General features: G+C 37.0%; 1 protein-coding gene across 1 annotated transcript in view; it reads right to left on the bottom strand.

Moving 5' to 3' along the window:
- Window positions 1-22,571, bottom strand: part of ADAMTS20 (ADAM metallopeptidase with thrombospondin type 1 motif 20) — a 200,556-nt gene that overhangs the window by 50,169 nt on the left and 127,816 nt on the right. Inside the window, exon 29 of the mRNA XM_052640352.1 lies at window positions 3,655-3,822. Coding sequence (XP_052496312.1) covers window positions 3,655-3,822 — 168 coding nt within the window. The remainder of the gene's footprint in view (window positions 1-3,654; window positions 3,823-22,571) is intronic.

Raw genomic sequence — 22,571 nt, 5'->3', positions numbered from 1 at the left:
AGTGGGAATTTTTCAAGTATGACTATATACATATATGCATGTGTGTGTATGTTGGAAATATATAAAATATGGAATTACAGAAATACCAAATCACTTAAACATGCCAGCATTTAGCAGATAGTTTCCAAAAAAGTTTTTTCCAGATCAGAGGGTTTGGGAAAGGGGGCACGTTCCAAAAATCTCATAGATCTACTGGTTAGTGGGAGGGGAGAATTCTGAACAACTCTTTTCTGAGCATGTAAACTACGTTTGGATGGCACTGAACTAAGCATGAGACATGAGGAATCTAACACCAGTCTAGCCTTAAAAACTTGAATTTATAAGTAAAGCTGGTAGTCTCAAATGGGTAAAATTAGGTGAAAACATAAATAAAAAATGTCTGGTTCCAGAAAGGAAAGGATGAGCTCTTTTTTTTTTTTTCCTTTTTAAATGATTCTAGTATTTCTGTTACATCTAATGGCATACATCTGGACCCAGGAGACAAAGAACTCTATGCAGTTATGTTTGTTCCTGTTTGGTTGCAGTCATTAAAATGCATTACTAAATCTTCATTAAAAAAATGATATCAAATACCAACTCAGAAGTGTTAACTTCAAAACTCATTGAGCACCTCTGTGGTCACAATTTGCCAAACAAATCTTTCCATTAAAGGTATAATGTAAAATAGTAATAAAACGAAATTATTTTCTAGTGAGTGCTATTAAAGCAATGTTACAATTTATGCAGCCAGAACAAAGCAGCAACCAGTGATTATCTCTTAACTACCTCTGAAATTACGCTTCTGCTAAATATATTATTATATGTAGTGCAGCGACAGCCTGCGATCGTTAACTCCACGTGGGTAATTTTTATAGAATAAATCAAAAACCAACGACTTCACAAGTGGTCATTTGTTTCTGGCAGAGTTTTGGGTTCTGTGTGGGTGTATGAAGCTAATTTCTATGACAAGGAAAACCAATTCAAAGAGAAGAAGGTCGACTGTACAAAAGCATCTGTGTTTTCTATAGTCTTTACATATTCATATCTGTATCTTACAAACCCCTGGAATATGTTCCTTTAGTGAATCTTATATAATTTCAGACTTGGTGGCAAGCCAACACCAAGTTGTTAGCACCAGTGATTGATTTACTATTGTGGGACTGGAGGTCAAGGGTCAGGAAGAGTCCCTCATGAATAGCAACCACAGCCGCTGCAAGGCACTGAAAGGGTCCTGGGGATCACCAGGGCTACTGGTGGCCAAAAGGGGAGTCTCTCCCACTCCCATCCCCCAGCATCTCCCACCTGACGTCAGAATTGAAAGGTTTCTGCCATGTGCTGGGTGCAGGGCCTTTGGAATGTTTACTTCTCCAGTGGAAAGCTGCTTTGTCATTACCTGCCACATCTTGGTCCAGAAAAAATAAAGCCTACCCCTACTTTAAGCAAAACCACAACATGACAAATGTATAAATTAACAGATGGCAGGTCCTTTTTATTTTATTTTTTTTTTTGCAACTGAATTATAGAATTCAAAGTAAGAAGTATGTAGCTCCGTACTAAGCTGGGCACTTAGTGAACAAGATATCCATTGTATCTAAGATTTCGAGGCCTGTGATAATGCTGAAGAAATAGGCATGGTTAGATAAGTGGTAAAGAATCTGCCTGCCAATGCAGGAAACACAGGAGACACAGGCTCAATCCCTGGATTGGGAAGATCCCCAGGAGGAGGAAATGGCAGCCCAGGCCAGTAATTTTGCCTGAAAACACCCATGGACAGAGGAGCCTAGCGGGCTACAGTCCATGGGGTTGCAAGGAGTCGGACACAACTGAGCACGCACTCACCAAGACTTTAAACTAAGTCATAGAAGAATTAAGACTTCTTCCAGAGCTCATACCATATGTAAGTAAATAATGGCAAAAATACATGTTATGAGGTCACCTAGAAACAGATGATGATGAACTGGACTGGGGTGATTGCCATGGAGACTCAAGAGTGACTCTGATGGAAGAATTGAGAGAAGCTAGGGCTAGAAAATCCCATGGACGGAGGAGTCTGGTGGGCTGCAGTCCATGGGGTCGCTAAGAGTCGGACATGACTGAGCAACTTCACTTTCACTTTTCACTTTCATGCATTGCAGAAGGAAATGGCAACCCCCTCCAGTCTTCTTGCCTGGAGAATCCCAGGGACGGGGGAGCCGGGTGGGCTGCCATCTATGGGGTCGCACAGGGTCGGACATGACTGAAGCGACTTAGCAGCAGCAGCAGCAGGGAATAACTAACTGTGGGGTCAAGGGAAACAGGATAGACCCAGTGTTTCTTTCTTGAACAACTTAGTGGGTAGTAGTGGCATTCACTAAATAGAACAGATTAATGTGAAATCTTTAAAATCATGGTCTCTGCTAAATCATGAAAAATAATTTCATTTACTGTGTGTGCGTGTTCAGTCACTTCAGTCGTGTCCGATTCTTTGCAACCCCATGGACTGTAGCCCACCAGACTCCTCTATCCTTGGATTTTCCAGGTAAGAATACTGGAGTGGGTTGCCATGCCCTCCTCCAGGGCAATCTTCCCAACTCAGGGATTGAACCCATGTCTCTTGAGTCTCCTGCATTGACAGGTGGATTCTTTTCCAGTAGCACCACCTGGGAAGCTCCAATCTCAAGGAGTGAAGGATAAAATTTAGGGGCCCAGGGGAAGCCCACTTTCAGCTCCTGTCTGAGCCCCTATCTTCTTAATGTAGCTCCTACATCAGACAAAGACAAGGAAGTTTCATCAGCAGAAGATGGGTTTCTTTTTCCCATGGCAGGACTAGCTCTTTTAAGAGACGGATACATACCCTGAGATACAGCAGCAAGCAGCCAGGTAGCTTTGAGAAAGCTTAGCCCCACTGACATCAAGCCTCAGGAAATTATTCTGGTTAACATTTCTGGCCTCATTTATGTTTTTCTCCTCTTTACTATTACCCACGCTGGTCTTTGCTGAACAACCACATTCAAATATATGCCTTTCCAAGTTTAGATTTGGAGTTTACCTCTCTGAGTGTGCCAAAGCAAGTATCCATCAGCCTTCTATAACCTGACTTCTTAGCCCTGTTCTCTTCTCAGTATAAGCTTTGTTTTTGCTGAGTCTTTCCAAGTCTGTCCACTCTGGCCTTAGACCAGCCAGGCTCCCTGGTTCTGTCATGTCCCTAACTTTTAAACCATCTTCAATTACAATCCATGTGGAACTTACCAGTCCCTTTTCCAAGTTGCTGCTGCTGCTAAGTCACTTCAGTCGTGTCCGACTCTGTGCGACCCCATAGACCTTAGCTCAAATCCAAGACTTCAGTGTGGTAACAAGGCAGTTACTAAATACCTCAACATTTGTATTTTACTGTTAGACCACCTGGAATAATGTTATAATCATTGGTAGCCTCCCTAGTATTCCGTAACAGAATTTCTTGTAAAGTTTATAGCCTCCAAAATAATCAAGACTAATTTGTTATTAAACTATGAACTTAGCAAATGTATTAACACTGTATAATATCATTTCAGAGCATAGTGTGAAAAAAAATGTGTAATAGAATAAAATACATTTAGTGGCATAAAAGTTTCAAGGTTATTGAAAGCATGCAGAATGAATTAAGATTTTCTTTTTAAATGCAAACATACGTATATAACCATAAAACACCTTACATACCTCCTTCCATCTGTTGGCTTTCCATGAAGGGCATCGGACAGATCTACAAGCTTTATGTGTTCGAGGTTTCTGTAGATGACTGCAATATTTTTCTTCTAATTTCCTGTGGAATTGGTCAATGCAAAGCACCTCACGGTATTTTAAACCTTTACCACAGGAAGCTGAGCACTGGAAGATAAATATGAATGCACTTGATTCATTTTACCTTGACTGATTTATCTATAAGAAGCAGGAAATGAAACAATCAAAACATCATTACTTTGATATTTTCATCAAATTATACTTTGATATTTCTAAGGAGAGAATTTAAAATTTGCCAGTCTGCCCTAGACCATAAATCAATGTTGGTATCATAAGGTAACCATGTATTTTATAAAAAGTATTGCTTATCTACCATACACCAAGCACTCTTCTGGCACATAAATGCTTTAGCTCCTTTAAGGTTAAAGACTATCTGCAACTAACTCCTGTTACCACACATATTCTAATAAAAAACTTGCTTTCAATTTTGTATGGTCATGGCCTAATCTATTTTTAACCCTATATGTCTTGCCACAGTGCAAACTATGCTTCGAATGTTAAAAAAAAAAAAAAAAATCCTCTCAATGAGAAAGCAGAAAATCTTTTTTCAATACATTAATTTATTTGGCAGCATTGGGTTCTTTATTGCAGTACACAGACTCTAGTTGCAGCACACAACTCTCCAGTTACGGCAAGAGGGCTTAGTTGTTTCATAGCAGGTTGATCTTAGTCCCACGACCAGGGATTGAACCTGCATCTGCTGCATTGGAAGGCAGATTCTTAACCACTGGACCACCAGGGAAATCCTCCAAATTTATTTTTTGTAAGTATGATTCAGTTGAGGTTTTTTTTTTTCTTAATCAATCTGGCAATGGTATCATTCCAACACAAACCCTCCAAAATATTTAGCAGAAAACTAAAATCTCTGTAAAGATACAGGTCAAAAATAATTTGGCTTCAGTTTTCAACCAGTTACCATTTTATGAGTGAAGTCAGTGCAGAGGAGCAGAGCTGGAGCTCTGGCATTAAATACCAGCTCTGCACTTACTAGCTGGGTGACGTTAGGCATATTTCACCCCTTGTCCAAGCCTCGGTTTCTTCATTATAAAGATGATAATTTCACCATATTACTGGTTTATTATGAAGATAAACATGAGATAAAGCATATGGAATGTCTGGTCCTGTTACACATGGTGCATTCTCAGTGAATATTAGCTTCTCCTACCATTTTCCTTCATAAACTCTCAGGATGTTGATAATTTTCAGCATCATATATGCACCAGGGAAGAGTTAAGCTAAGAAGACATGGATTCCAGATAACTCCTGTCATTCTTCTGGGATAGCTGGTCACATATCGTTTCATTTAGAAACATATACTGAGTTCTGAGAACATTAGATAATATATTATGCATTTTATGTATGAGTTCAAAGACTGCATATCTAATATAGACTATAAATGCCTATTTTAAATTAAACAATGAATAGTTTGAGGATAATTTACCTTTATTAGATTTGCAATGCTATATCCTATTTGAATAGGCAATTAATTGAACTTGTTGCCTTGATTATTAAGACTTATTACCGTATCTGAGATGTTCTCTTTCCCTTAACACCTACACCCTTACATGTGACTTAAAACATATTTAATTCTGTGTGAATTGCTAATGGATCTTCATAAATTGTATTGTGTTCATTCTTTCTTGCTATTGATCTTCTCTTTCAGATCTACCTTTCTTTATTTATTTTTTATTTTTACTTTATTTTACTTTACAATACTGTATTGGTTTTGCCATACTTTGACATGAATCCACCACGGGTGTACATGAGTTCCCAAACGTGATCTACCTTTCTTTATGACGTACTTCTCCTAGCTGTTTATCTTAGGCACTTCCCTGCCTGCTTCTTGACTTCAGCGTTTATTTTTTCAAAGAATATAACATATTTTATACTTTAGTATAAAGTATGCTGCTGCTGCTGCTGCTAAGTCACTTCAGTCGTGTCCGACTCTGTGCGACCCCAGAGACGGCAGCCCACCAGGCTCCCCCGTCCCTGGGATTCTCCAGGCAAGAACACTGGAGTGGGTTGCCATTTCCTTCTCCAATGCATGAAAGTGAAAAGTGAAAGTGAAGTCGTTCAGTCGTGTCCGACTCTTCGTGACCTCATGGACTGCAGCCTACCAGGCTCCTCCATCCATGGGATTTTCCAGGCGGGAGTACTGGAGTGGGGTGCCATCGCCTTCTCCGAGTATAAAGTATACTAACCTTTAAAAAATCACATACTGTTGAATACCAGGCATATATTATCAGGGAGCATACATACATGTTCACACACAGAAGAATGCTTTTACCAGCAAGGACCTACTGCAAAGTACAGAGAACTATACTCAAAATTCTGTATTAACCTATAAGGGAAAAGAATCTGAAAAATAATAGATATACATGTATGTATAACTGAATCACTGTGCTTTACACCTGGAACAAACACAGCATTGTAAATCAACTATACTTCAATTAAAAATATATTAAGCTGCATTTTAAAACACACACACACACAGACACACAAAGAGTTTTTCTTCTCAGATTCGTATTATTTTTTCTAACTTTTCAATTGTGACCTTTTGAACAAAAGAGCATTCATTACTCTCCCTGAATGTCCCTTTTAAACAGTAGTCATTTGTGAATATTCATGATATGAATGCAGCAATACTTATGGAAGATTGGAAAACATTTATTATTTTACTCTTTCTGTGAATATTATCAGGTTTCTACCATATACTAAAAGTAGCATATAAATATAGATTCATTAAACAACTCTTTCCTTTGATTTATCCTCAAAATGCTTATAATCCAGATGACACATATCACCTATTAAATGGATAATGTCAGAGTACATCTTAAATAATATTACTCAATAAAGATCAGAATAAAAAAGACAGTAAAAAACCATTAAAATAATACAATAAAATTTATGATTAAATTAAGACAATCATGAAAAATAGCCATTTCTTTATGGGATATTTGGCCAACACTCAGAAAGATGTGATATTTGATGACCCTGTATGCGAGACAGCAAAAGAGACACAGATGTGTAGAGCGGACTCTTGGACTCAGAGGGAGAGGGAGAGGGTGGGATGATTTGGGAGAATGGCATTGAAACATGTATACTATCATGTAAGAAACAAATCGCCAGTCTATGTCTGATGCAGGATACAGCATACTTGGGGCTGGTGCACGGGGATGACCCAGAGAGATGTTATGGGAAGGGAGGTGGGAGGGGGGTTCATGTTTGGGAACGCATGTACACCCGTGGTGGATTCATGTCAATGTATGGAAAAACCAATAGAGTATTGTAAAGTAAAATAAAGTAAAAATAAAAATTAAAAAAAAAAAAAGACAAGACTGAAAAAAAAAAAAACTCAGTCTTGAAGATGTAGGTTTGTTGATGGACAAAGGTGGATGGTCTTATATATTTTTTTGATGTGTCTTATCTAGACATTGCCCTTGTGTCTCTGTTGGTCAGCATTCTCATAGTTCTTTTATCAGTGGCAAGAACCCAAGAATCTCACAGTAAACATGCAGTAAATTGTTGATATTTCTTATAAGAATGACCAATTCACTTACGAAACTATGTAACGCAAGAGGAGACATTAAGCCAAAGATATTACTTTAGAATGAGCAATACATTTTCTCTATAAGCAACATCTTTGTATGGACTGTAAACTGTGACACTATAGTTCACTACTGAAGTGAAGACTGGCTTCTCATCTAACTCAAAGTCTCCTTTGATTCTTTCTCTTCTTTGTTATTGTAGTCTGTAACCAAGACTATCCTTAAACATAATTTTAAGCATACTGCTTTTTTTCTCTGCTCAAGAACTGACAATGCATCCTTATTGTCCTTAATAATAAACTTACACTCTTCTTCGCTTTCTTGATCCATGAAATTTCAGTCAACATCCCTTTCCAACCTCGTATTCTGTTTCTATTCAACACACAACCTTCGCTCTAATTAGGCATAATATGATTACTTTCCCTTTAAGGTGACATCTTCACTCACAGCAATGCCTGATTGGTATTATTTCCAGGTTAAACCTGGACTACTCATTTGCCCTGGCATTTCTAAATAGTATTTATCTTTAAAGCTTAAAGTCAACTCCATGGACATATATCATTCACTTCTCTGAACTCTTCTGTCTCACTCTGCTTTTAGCATTTCATCATTTTCTATTTTTGTCTCATCCTTTATCTACCCAAAGTTCTAGAGGTCAAGGACCTTTTAGATCACCCAGGTGACCCACCACTGGTAGGTACAATAAATATCAGCTGATTAATTGATGTTGATCCTGGGTGCAAGCAGTTCTAATTTGTTTTTATTAAACTCTAAAATAATTTATTAAAACAGCTTATATCTCCATGAAATATATTCACTGGTATTAAATTCAAGGTCCTCTAGGAAAGATAGACAAACAATATAAAATAAAAAAATTGCTAAGTAAATTATGCTTCAATAACACTTTTAAAGAACTCTTTCCCCAAGATCTGAATAGATATATTATTTGTCATGTCTGATGAATTTCATGTGGGGATTTAAGTAAGAGAATATGTTATGCAAAGAGTCATGCTTTAGTTGGAATGAGGCAGTCACAGTGTAAATAAGTAGTCAAATATTACTTTCCTTCTCTCAAACCACAATACATTCTGAGTTGTAAAGATTCTAAAAAATAGCTTATTTGGTAGAAAGACTCAACTTGGCCGTTCTTTTCTCTAGGATCCCAGTAACTCTTTTCATTGCTTTTCTCTATTTTATGTCCCTGGTACAATTTTATCTCCTTGAAGATATATTAACACTGTATAACTCATTTCCAGCATGCTTCTCAGAATTTTTTTCTTTAAATATCACCTCGACACCTTTGACAATCTCCTGAGATTTTTCCGTAAATACTGTAGAGGAGTAGCTACAGGAAGTAGTGACATTAAATACAATAACCTGAATTGACACTTCTTATACATTAGGTGAAGACATGTGCCTGTCTAAGGAAAACGGAGCATTTGAAACAAATGTAGAATTTGCAAGCCCTAAAAATGCAATGGAATATCCAGAATTGTGCAGGCTGGATGGCACATTCAACCCCAAAATGGACAGCTGGAATTAATAAGTCCATTCTCACATGATAACTTTGGAACAAATCCAGTTTTTCAAGTGAAGTTGTATATAATTACAGAATAAGATTCTTTCTGATATTATAAATGTGGACTATTGCTCTGTTTGTTTACATATAAGGATATTATAGAAGAATAAATAGACAATTTGTGAGAAACTTGTTGATTAATTCTACAAACTTAAATTGCAAGACAAAATAAAATAAGGAAATGAAGTTTATCTAGTTCTAGTTCTAGGAAATGGGAAACCATGGAGTGTGTGTGTGCGTGTGGGTGTGTGTGCGCACGCTCAAGCGTGCATTACACTTTTGTAAATTTTAATGGTGATCTAGGTCTCTATCATCTCTGAAAGTACTGGGAAACATACTGATACTGGGTTAATTAGTTTGTATCCTAATTAGAAAAAAAAAATAGCCCTGAAAAGTAACTATTACACTGTACATTAGCCATGTGTAAGTTGCCTTTTATTGACAACAAACTGGGTGACTTTAGGTAATGTTTAAAATCTCATTCAACCCCTATTTTTGATATGTAATATTAGTAAAAGAATAACTATTTCATATAAATGTCTGGGTAAAGGTAAGGAATGGAGGAGGAAATGGCAACGCACTCCATTATTCCTGCAAACTTTCACAGAGGAGCCTGGCAGGCTACATGCAACCCACGGGGTCACGGAGAGCAGAACACAACTGAGCACGTGTCATGACATGGCACAGAGGTGAGGAGAAAGGGGTTTTTTAAACAAGAGAAATGACCAAACTCAGAAAACTCTACAGAACTTATAAGGCTATAGCAAAATGTAAAAATAAAATTAATAAAGAATCCTGCAAAATACAAGGTTGATTACATGAAGGACAACCTTGAAAATGTTTCTCATAATGTAAAAGAGAATGGGAAGATGACGTAAAGAATATCATTACCTGGAAAATGCTTTGCTCATCCCCATCCCTTTGTACATGTCATTTCCTCCGATCCTAACACCTTTCTCCCATTGCATCCCTACAAATTTTTCAATGCTAAATTTTAAATTACTTTCCCTCCCTCCTTTCCTGCTATCAGAGCCCAGACTAGATTAGGCGAGGCTCTTACACAGCATTTATACCTCAATACTCAGTTACCTGCTGCATGCCTCATTTACCTGCTAGAATATAAATGCTCCTGGGAACAGACCTACTGTAGGAAATCACAAAAAATGGAAAGAACCCAGAATCACTTGTTTCTAATTAAATGTGTTATGAACTATTCATCTCAAAGGAAGAAGTAATTCCTGTGTACCATGAACCATTAGTTCAGTTCAGTCACTCAGTCGTGTCCGACTCTTTGCGACCCATGAACCATAGGTCTTCTAAAATAATAGCTATTTCACTGGTGGTACATGAGTTGATTTAGATGATATCTTTTAAATTTAATGCTTATTTTACATAGCAATGGTCACCCTCAATTTTAGCTAAGAAGTAGATTAAAAAAAAGAACGTAAAGTTTGGCCTACTGAATAACAAGTGAAGTCAAAGGTTAAGTGTAAGAATTAATTACTAATTATTTTAATTAAGTTTGACTAGAAGGAGCCTGGCGGACTACAGGCCATGGGGTTGCAAAGAGTCGGACAAGATGGAGTCACTAACATACAATTTATAAATACATTTAGAAAAGTATCTAGACTAGAAATTTGACTAGAAATGTTTATTTCAATGCTCCTGCATAGTGTTCTCTATGAACGAAGGAATATATTTTTGTTTCTATGTTCCTTATGTAAATTTTAGCTAAATAACTCTAAGGATAAGTATTAAAACTAACATTTGATTCTTAATATTAGAAAATCATTATTATAAATACCTGATATTAGTAAAGAGCACTAACATCAACTGCAAGTTCTACATTAAATATTTTTAATGACTATCAAGATAAGCAAACAATCAGTGAAAGTACAGATTTTAAAGAAAAACTCATCCATTCATATAGATTCTTGGTTTTTCATTTAAAATTTCTAAATTAATTTGATATATAGCCTAAATAATTTCCAGTTTTCTAAATGGACTTTAGTCAGTAAATTTGGTGATGACTCCATTTTTAAAGTGAGCAGAGTTAGTCATTCATGGTCAATTCATCATAACTAGAAGTATCTTGTAACAATTTAACACTCTTCTTCAATTGCTGATACGGAAAATATTAAACTATTATTAAAATTTGACAGTGCTACTGTAAACATTTTACTCAATATTACACTTTTTCACAAACCATTTCAGGGATGGTTAAAGTTATGCCATTTGGTTTTTCAGCTATCAGAAATACTTTCACTTTAGCTTTACAAAAATTGATGTTATACAAAAATGATTAACAAGAAAATATAAAACTGAATATAAATAAGTTGAAAGTGAAAGTGTTAGTCACTTAGTCATGTCTGACTCTTTGCGACCACATGGACTGTAGTTCGTCAGGCTCCTCTGTCTATGACATTCTCCAGGCAAGAATACTGGAGCAGGTATCCTTTCCCTTCTCTGAGGGATATCCCCAATCCAGGAATCAAACCCAGGTCTCCCACATTGCAGGCAGATTCTTTAACATCTGAGTCACAAGGGAAGCTATATTAATCAATTTATCTTTGCTTTTCAAATTTTTTGGATTTTTCTGATTGTTTTTTGAAACTAATTCTTAAGTCATTAGGCAATCTGATGAAAAAACAATTTTTTACTTTATTTCTAGATATTGCATCATCTCTTTGTTTCATATATAGTAAGGTTCACATTCATTAGTTGCAAAAGTAAAAGCTCACAACTGGATGACTAGATGTCATGTCTACCTGATTGCTTATGGTATGGCAGATATTAGCTAATTTCTTCAGACAACCAAGAAAAATCTGCTACCAAGTGACAAAGGGGTTCAACAGAGTCTGTTTTAGCAGACCTAAACTCACAGAAATGCAATCACTCAATACAACTTCTTACTACAAACCCCAAATCCTTTCCATCAAGACAAGTGCAACTGAATGAGAAGCATCAATTTACAAGCAATAAAACGGAGTGATGTAGATTTAAACACAAACATATCATAGTAGCTAAAACATAATTGGGTATTTGAAGAGTCTTTCTTGAAACAATTTGAGAGGATTCATTGTGTTTTTCTTAGTCCTTGTGGCAACTCCAAAAGTATCAGTGGATTTCTCTGTAGGAATATGTATTATTTATCTTTGTTTTGTACTAAACAAAACTAAACTATCATATACTTCTATTCAGTTCAGTCTCTCAGTTATGTCCAGCTATTTGCAATGCCATGAATTGCAGCACGCCAGGCCTCCCTGTCCATCACCAACTCCCGGAGTTCACTCAAACTCACGTCCATCGAGTCGGTGATGCCATCCAGCCATCTCATCCTCTGTTGTCCCCTTTTCCTCCTACCCCCAAACCCTCCCAGCATCAGAGTCTTTTCCAATGAGTTAACTCTTCACATGAGGTGGCCAAAGTACTGGAGTTTCAGCTTTAGCATCATTCCTTCCAAAGACCACTCAGGACTGGTCTCCTTTAGGATGGACTGGTTGGATCTCCTTGCAGTCCAAGGGACTCTCAGGAGTCTTCTCCAACGTCACAGTTTGAAAGCATCAATTATTCGGCGCTCAGCTTTCTTCACAGTCCAACTCTCACATCCATACATGACCACTGGAAAAACCATAGCCTTGACTAGATGGACCTTTGTTGGCAAAGTAACATCTCTGATTTTCAATATGCTATCTAGGTTGGTCATAACTTTCCTTCCAAGGAGTAAGTGTCTTTTAATTTCATGGCTTCAGTGACCAACTGAAGTGATTTTGGAACCCCCCAAAAAGTCTGACACTGTTTCCACTATTTCCCCATCTATTTCCCATGAAGTGATGGGACCAGATGCCATGATCTTTGTTTTCTGAATGTTGAGCTTTAAGCCAACTTTTTCACTCTCCTCTTTCATTTTCATCAAGAGGCTTTAGAGTTCCTCTTCACTTTCTGCCATAAGGGTGGTGTCATCTGCATATCTGAGGTTATTGATATTTCTCCCAGAAATCTTGATTCCAGCTTGTGCTTCTTCCAGCCCAGCGTTTCTCATGACGTACTCTGCATAGAAGTTAAATAAGCAGGGTGACAATATACAGCCCTGACATACTCCTTTTCCTGTTTGGAACCAGTCTGTTGTTCCATGTCCAGTTCTAACAGTTGCTTCCTGACCTGCATACAGGTTTCTCAAGAGGCAGGTCAGGTGGTCTGATATTCCCATCTCTTTCAGAATTTTCCACTGTTTATTGTGATCCACACAGTCAAAGGCTTTGGCATAGTCAATAAAGCAGAAATAGATGTTTTTCTGGAACTTTCTTGCTTTTTCAATAATCCAGCGGATGTTGGCAATTTAATCTCTTTTTCCTCTGCCTTTTCTAAAACCAGCTTGAACATCTGGAAGTTCACGGTTCATGTATTGCTGAAGCGTGGTTCGGAGAATTTTGAGCATTACTTTACTAGCGTGTGAGATGAGTGCAATTGTGTGGTAGCTTGAGCATTCTTTGTCACCGCCTTTCTTTGGTTTGGAATGAAAATGGACCTTTTCCAGTCCTGTGGCCACTGCTGAGTTTTCCAGATTTGCTGGCATATTGAGTGTAGCACTTTCACAGCATCATTTTTCAGGATTTGAAAGAGCTCAACTGGAATTTCATCACTTCCACTTGCTTTGTTCGCAATGATGCTTTCTAAGGCCCACTTGACTTCACATTCCAGGCTCTAGGAATGCGAGGCTCTAGGCGAGTTATATACTTGTGTACCAAAGATAAATTTAAAATTTTTTTCATGAGATATTTTTGATCATTATTTTTCTACTGAATTTTTTAGAATGACATTTTGGTGATCATGTTAAATGTCTTTGTAACACTAATGAAACAAAAGATTTGTCTATGAAATGACATATTACAAAGGGAAATAATAGAGCTTCAGGTCAAACAGACCAGAAATTAGATATCCTGTTGAATAAAACACTGTATATGTTTCATTTTTTTCTTTCTGATTTTTAAGAATAGAGAAGCTAAATAAACAAACAAACAACAACAACAAAAACAGGCCAAACCTAAACCCAGGAGCAGCATGGTTTTTGAAATTTCAAGAAGCCAATGATAACTATCCACCTAAGAGAAAAGCCCCACTACAGAAAAACTGTGGGCTTCCCAGGTGGCACTAGAGGCAAAAAAAAAACAACCCTGCTGCCAACGCAGGAGACACAAGAGATATGGATCCCTGTGGCAGGAAGATCCCCTAGTGGAGGGCATGGCAGTGCACTCCACCATTCCTTCCTGGAGAATCCCATGGACAGAGGAGCTGGAGGGGCTACAGTCTATAGTGCCACACAGAGTGGGACACAACTGAAGCAACTTAGCACTCATGCATGCATAGAAAAATGTTAGATATGAATTTTGTACAACTACTTTGTAATTAAGAGCATTCCCTACAATGGTAGAATACTATTTAAAACAGAGCTCCTAAATTATTAGAGAAGTAATACATTAACATAGCAAGAAACAGCCAAAGTATAGTAGAGTATCTCTGTGTTTAAACAGAAGCACACAGAAAAAAAAGTCAAAATATGCATATTAAATGTAGTGTCAACTCTGTAAAAGAGTACTGCTACTGTTCCTTTAATTTGATGCATATGTGCAGTAAGGAGTAAGATACTATATCTATCAACAGGGACCCCATTCACAGTATTTCCTGAAAGATTATACTTAGAGTTTTAAAGTTTAATGGAGTCTGAAAATTTCCTTTTTAACCTGTCACAGACACCCTTTGACTATGTAGCTTTAACAACCCAAGACAGCATTTGGTTTCTAAAACATGTACTACTGAAATATTTCATTCAGTTGTACTGCATCTGATTATATTTAAAATTTGTAAATTCAGATATCTAAAATATTTCAAGTCAGGTTTATTTGCAAAGATGTTTGAGTTTCAACTTAAAGGACAAAGAAACATAGGCTTAATAACAAACACATCCAATAAATTTTCACTACATTTATATCACCATAAAATTAAAACATTTTAATTTCTATTTCATGTTCTAAAATTTTATTTTTGAGTATATATGTATATATTTATGTACACACACAAAATACATTTACAGTTCAAAGCTAATCAATGCAACATGATTATCTCATGCATAATTCATTTGGCTAATTCAATCGTAAGTAATGTCTAAAGATAATTTACTACAATATGGAAAAGGTTTCTGATTATTTTTTTAATGTAAAACCCAAAGCAAAATTGCTTTAACTCAAGCAACTACTTTATACAGAAATTTTCACTTATCATACATTATTTTCTACACACAAATATTAGAAAATCAGAATGAAAAATCATCCCAGTAAATGATAACTAAAATATTCAATAATTGGCTTCATTTTCAGACTTGACAAAAAGTCATTAAAAACCCAGAAACATAAGTTACTGAACTCAGGTTTATTGTGCTAGAAGCAACAGTAAATGTAATTCTAATTCAAAACGTAAGCACAATTTGTAGCAAAAAATAGTCTAGAAAAACTGCTATTAATTTAAAATTTATAGTTTACTGTTTTAACTTTCTGTCTAATAGTATGGTTTGTGTGTATTACAAAGGAGTAGTGCACATTTCAGACTCCCCTATAAAACCTGCTTAGCAAGTGGAACTCATCCAAAGACTTCCTGTTCAGAGATTTTATTGACTCTCTGAGTACCACAAATCTTTACAATTATATGGCCATAGGACCGGAAATGGTCAGTTTTCATTCCTATCCTTAAGAAAGGCAATGCCAAAGAATGCTCAAACTAGTGCATAATTGCACTCATCTCATATGCTAGTAAAGTAATGCTCAAAATTCCCCAAGCCAGGCTTCAACAGTATGTGAACTATGAACTTCCACATGTTCAAGCTGTATTTAGAAAAGGCAGAGGAACCAGAGATCAAATTGCCAATATCCGTTGGAACATCAAAAAAGTAAGAGTTCCAGAAAGACACCTATTTCTGCTTTATTGACTATGCCAAAGCCTTTGACTGTGTGGATCACAATAAACTGTGGAAAATTCTTCAAAAGATGGGAATACCATCTTTTGGTCACCTGACCTGCCTCTTGAGAAATCTGTATGCAGGTCAAGAAGCAACAGTTGGAACTGGATATGGAACCACACACTGCTTCCAATTAGAGAAAAGAGTATGTCAAGGCTGTATATTGTCACCCTGCTTATTTAACTTATATGCAGAGTACAAGAGAAACCCTGGGCTGGATGAAGCACAAGCTGGAATCAAGATTGCCGGGAGAAATATCAATAACCTCAGATATGCAGATGACACCACCCTTATGGCAGAAAGCGAAGACGAACTCAAGAGCCTCTTGATGAAAGTGAAAGAGAAGAGTGAAAAAGTTGGCTTAAAACTCAACATTCAGAAAACTAAGATCATGGCATCTGGTCCCATTATGTCATGGCAAATAGATGGGGAACAGTAAGAGAGACTTTATTTTGGGGGGGCTACAAAATCACTGTAGGTGGTGACTGCAGCCATGAAATTAAAAGACACTTACTCCTTGGAAGAAAATTATGACCAACCTAGATAGCATATTAAAAAGCAGACATTACTTTGCCAACAAAGGTTCATCTAGTTTTTCCAGTAGTCATGTATGAATGTGACAGTTGTCCTATAAAGAAAGCTGAGAGCCGAAGAATGGATGCTTTTGAACTGTAGTGTTGACTCTTGAGAGTCATTGGACTGCAAGGGGTTCCAACCTGTCAATCCTAATGGAAATCAGTACTGGATATTCACTGGAAGGATTGATGCTGAAGCTGAAACTCCAATACTTTGGCCACCTGGTGTGAAGAACTGACTCATTGGAAAAGACCCTGATGCTGGGAAAGATTGACAAATGGAATAGAAGGGGACAACAGAGGATGAGATGGTTGGATGGCATCACCAATTCAATGGACATGAGTTTGAGTAAACTCTGGGAGTTGGTGATGGACAGGGAGGCCTGGCGTGCTGCAGTACATGGGGTCACAAACAGACGCTACTGAGTAACTGAACTGACTGAACTGAGGGAAAAAATGTTATTGTCAATATGAGGCTAATATAAATCTTGTCTAATTTTAACAATTTGTTATGGGCCATTATTGTGCATTTACTTTTTCTTGATGTTTTTATATAAATGACAACTGGGACATTACTTTTGTTAGATGGTATGGCACATTCCATGATGCAAACCCACTCCTATTTTATCTCCTGGGAGCTTACATTCAAAACCATGAGCATCTGCTTTCCTGAATGGAACAAAGCAGAAAACTATTCAGTGTGGGTGGGCCATAAAAAGTTAAGGAAATCAGAAAAACAACTGATACCTTTAGAAATATATTGATTTTCAAGGCATTACTTACTATGGTAACGTTTACAAAATTCCTAAAATCAAGTGCTAACAAAATAGCAGGATTTACCATTTCAAGTTTCTTCAAATGTTTTTGCACTAGCTGTGGGAGTTAACAGAAGTCAAGCCAGGAAGTTTGCTTTCCAGTAGGGTTATAAGGGTCTGAAAAGGAATATGTACTGAGAACTCTTCAATGAGAAATAAAAAATGAGCTCTATGAAGGCTTTGATAAGGGAAAAGTCAAAGTTGAAATTAAAGGAACAATATCCACAGCACCTATTTATGTCTATTTGTCATATGCAATAAAACTTGTGAGAGAGTGTTATAGGGATTAATTCTGAGTGATTTTAAGCTAATTTTTAAATTACCTTAATCAGATAAAAGTAAATTCTTTATGTTAAAATTTAAGGTTGGGTTCTATAGTTTTTACTACTGTGGTGTGGAAAATAGAATAATAAAAAAGACATATAGATTAGAATCACAGACCTACACTTGAACCTCAACTGTCAGCTGTTGAACAGCCTTGGGCTAGATGCTTAACCTTGCTGGTCCTCAGTTGTCTCATCATAAAGTGGCAATAACAACACCTACACCTCAGGGTGGTTGTGAGATTAAAGGTGATAATGGATGAATGAATCTAAAACAGTGCTTGACACAATACTCTAAAGTCATATTAAACCTCTTTTCCCCTGTCTTTTTTCTTCCTTCCCAGATCCTCAGGAAATATAAAATAGGTCATGAAAATACAATCTATGGTGTAGGTTTCTCTATTAAACACTTGAATGGAACAGGCGCATTGTTCAGTGCTCTTACATTTACAAATCATTCATAGCTGAGAGAAGGAGGATAACCACGTTAAGTGAATTTCAGTAAGATCCTATCTTGTTTTTCCTGCAAAAAAAATTCTGTTTACCAAGATACTAAAAAACACATCAGACATACCTCAAGTTATTTCAGAGTCGAGAGAAAGAAAAGAAAATAGAATAGAAGGTGAATAGATATATGATCAAAATCCATAATCAATTTCAGTTAAAAATGGTGGAGCGACTATATGTATTCATTTCCCCTCCCTGATCGATTTTCTTTTACAACCCACAATATCAAAGTAAATAAAATAGATTTGGAAGATTCAAGAAGGGAAAGAAGACCAATGTGAAGCAAGACACCCTTGTACCAGCAGGACCAGTGAGTGGCTCACCACCTGGATGCAACAAGGAAAGCTACAACTCCTCCACTCCTCCTTAGGCAGTGAGTGAAAAATCGCTCAATCCTGTCTGACTCTGCAACCCCATGGACTATACAGTCCATGGTATTCTCCAGGCCAAAACACTGGCGTGGGTAACGTTTCCCTGCTCCAGGGGATCTTTCCAACTCAGGGATTGAACCAGGTCTCCTGCATGGCAGGCAGATTCTTTATCAGCTGAGCCACAAGGGAAGCCCAAGAGTATTGGAATGGGTAGCCTTTCCCTTCACCAGCAGATCTTCTGACCCATGATTCAAACTGGGGTCTCCTACATTGCAGGTGGATTCTTTACAAACTGAGCTATGAGGGTAGATTAGGGGTTTATTCTACAGAGAAGTTAAACGTGGGAGCCACAGAGCTGAGGATGCTGGAGGACGAACAGGGAATTCTGCACATTGAATTCTTGACCCTTGGTCTCTCGAGGCATAGTGCTGTTGCTCACAGGCAAGGCATTCCAGGGTCCTTCTTTGAGAAACGGAGACTCCAAGAGAAAAGATCTAAAACAGTGACTTACAGGGAAAATTACCAGCCACTAAACTCTATCCACATGCAGTTTTATATCAAGTCTAACTCTTAAGTAAGAATGAGCTGCAAAAAACTTCCTTAGGAAAACCAGAAAACCACTTCCATTCTTATCCTAAAAAAAAAGGGTCCAAAGGATAAAGAGACAATTAAGAGAGACTCTCCCCTCAAAAAACAGTTATGAACAAGAGGTAGACTAGATGTTATATGGACCAAAGAATAGACTAGTATGACCCCAAGTAATGGGAAGGCAAGAAGAGACTTTGAATTAAATATATAATAACATTAATAATTCAAGAGATGGCTTAGACATTGACAAAGTTTCCCATTAAGTAAAACCAAATGATAGAGATAGAACATAAGATAATAAAAACAAAAGAACCAGAGGATCAATTCAAAAACTCTAATATTCAGTGAGAAAAAGTTGAAAAAAAGAAAAACAAAGGAAATAGTTACATAGATATTACCAAAGAAATAATAAAATTGATTTTCTCAGCACAAATCTCCTTAATGAAAAGGCCTATAGAATGCATATGGATTTCCCTGGTGGCTCAGATGATAAAGAATCCACCTGCAATGCGGGAGATCTGGGTTCAATCCCGGGGTGGGGAAGATCCCCAGAGAAAGAAATGGCAACCCACTCCAGTAACTGAGTTTTAAACACACACACACTAAGCCACTTCACACAATATCAGAACAACAACAAGGATACCAAAGTTTCAGTGGTATATGCACAGAGTCAAAGGCACTTACAACAAGGATTCAGAATCACCAGATTTCTCAAAAGGCTAAAGAATAAGATAATGCCTTAAAATTCTGAGGGAAATTATTTTTCTGCTAGAAGTCTATAACTGGCCAAGTTATCAAGGAAATATGAGGACTGACTAAAGACATTTTCAGATTTGCACAAAAGGAAAAATGAATCTCCCATTTTTCATCTTTCAAGAAGATACAGGGAAAAGTGCTTTCATATAAAAGAGTAAATTTAAAAAAGTAAATGAGATCCAAGAAAAAGTCATCAAAATAGAAACTGAGTGAAAAGACCTCACAGGATGAGAGAATGATCAGCAAGGTTAAGTTCATCCTAACTAGATCAGAGGGAGAAGATCATGGTTTGGGGGTGGGTAGCTCTGGGAAGAGTTTAGGAAAGAGAAACTATCTGAGCATTTAGGGGAAAAATTCATAGAGCTTTTATATAACTGTTCAAGCTTAAGAGAAAAAATAATAATTGGAATGTTAAAAGAAACTACGCAAATTTTTAAAGGATGCAATTATTAACTCCAGGAAAATCAAAGAGTTATTCAAGAAAGGAGCAGTGCTTCAAAGTACATTACTTGACTTCACAGTGACATAAGAATAATTATTGACTGAATCAAAATTCATTTGGGGTACTTCCCTGGTGGTCCAATGGTTAAGAATCTGCTTTACAATGCAGGGGACATGGGTTTGATCCCTGGTCAGGGAACTAAGATACATGTGCCATGGAGCAACTAAACCCCCAGGCCGTAACTACTGAGTCTGCACAGAGAACACTATTCATTACTTTATGAAAACATGAAAAGCGTGCTTCCCAATTTACTTTAGACATAAAATTACAAGGATTTATTTAACTGACAAAGGATTAATCTCCAAAATATACAAGCAGTTCATGCAACTCAATATCAAAAAAACAAACAACCCAAGCAAAAAATAGGTGGAAGACCTAAACAGACATTTCTCCAAAGAAGACATACAGATGGCCAACATGAAAAGATGCTCAACATAACTCTTTCTTAGAAAAATGTAAATCAAAATTACAAAGTGGTATCACCTCACCCAGTCAGAATGGCCATCACCAAAAAATCTACAAACCATAAATGCTGGAGAGGGTATGGAGTAGAGAACTCTCCTACACTACTGTTGGGAATGTAAATTGGCACAGCCACCATGGAGAACAGTATGCTGCTGCTGCTGCTAAGTCACTTCAGTCGTATCCGACTCCGTGCGACCCCATAGACAGCCTCCTACCAGGCTCCCCCGTCCCTGGGATTCTCCAGGCAAGAACACTGGAGTGGGTTGCCATTTCCTTCTCCAACTCATGAAAGTGAAAAGTGAAAGTAAAGTCGCTCAGTCGTGTCCGACTCAGTGACCTCATGGATTGCAGCCCACCAGGCTTCTCCGTCTATGGGATTTTCCAGGCAAGAGTACTGGAGTGCGGTGCCATTGCCTTCTCCAGAGAACAGTATAGATGTTCCTTAAAAAACTACAAATAGTACTACTATATGACCCATTAATTGCACCACTGGGTTCATAATCTGAGAAAACCATAACTGAAAGAGACACATGTACCCCAAAGTTCCTTGCAGCACTATTTACAAAAGCTGGGACATGGAAGCAACCTAAATGCTCATCAATAGATGAATGAATAAAGAAGTTGTGGTACATATATACAATGGAATATTACTCAGCTATAAAAAGAAATAAATTGGGATCATTGGTAGTGATGTGGATGGATCTAGAGTCTGTCACACAGAATGAAGTATGTCAGAAAGAGAAAAACAAGTCTCATATATTAACGCATACATGTGGAGTTGAGACAAGCAGGACAGATGAACCTATTTGCACAACAGGAACAGAGATGCAGATGTGCAGACGGAAATGTGGATACAAAGGGAGAAGGAGAGGGATAAATTGGGAGAGTAACATTGACAGATATACACTACCATGGTAATATAGACAGATAATGGAAAGTTTCTGTATAACATAAGGAGCTCAGCTCAGTGCTCTGTGATGATCTAGAGGAATGGCACGGGGTGGAGGAGGCTCAAGAGGGAGGGGATATACTTACAGCTGATTCACATTGCTGTACAGCAAAAACTTATACAACATTGTAAAACAATTATACTCCAATCATAAAATTTTAAAAATAAATGAAATGTATCCTTTCACTGGAAAAAAATTAAAAAATAAAATTCAGATATAAGAATTTAAAAAGATACGTGAATCTAAAATATTACAGAAAAATAGATGTTCTATACTTTTGCTTAAAAATATCTACTGCTATGGATAAAATGATTCATAACCCTATCATATACTATACATATTAGGCTTATATTGATGTAAGACTAGTATAAAAAAAGACTAGGTGACAACTAGGGACTGAATTTTGATGCAATATTGATTATATTGGGCAAAGTGTTCATATCAAAGCTGGCAATATTCTTTCTAGCTATATTCTTAACAGTTAGACCATTTTTGCCAATGAATGAAATTCTAGATGTCAGATTTTATGAGAGTAATGCTAAGGCGATTGTGATGATTGAAGAGCTGAACAAAATAGATATATTTAATGAGGAAAACAGAAAAATAGCTGCCTTCAAATATTTGCCCTGTGGAGGAGGAATTTGATGCATTCCTACTTCAGGGTGCAGAATGAATTACAGATGAATATTTCATATATATCAATTTCAGCTCAAAATACAGAACAGAAATCACATAACTTTCCTAGAAAGAAGTGGGTTATGTTATACATAGTCTCCAACCTTTAGAAATGTTCATCAATATAGAAACTGTGTATAATTCAGATGAGAAACTTAATAATGTAAGCTTTG

The sequence above is a fragment of the Budorcas taxicolor genome, chromosome 5 (genome assembly GCF_023091745.1).
Source record: "Budorcas taxicolor isolate Tak-1 chromosome 5, Takin1.1, whole genome shotgun sequence".
Lineage (NCBI taxonomy): Eukaryota > Metazoa > Chordata > Mammalia > Artiodactyla > Bovidae > Budorcas > Budorcas taxicolor.
The sequence above is the reverse complement of the archived record's forward strand: the minus strand, read 5'-3'. Positions and strand labels throughout refer to the sequence as shown.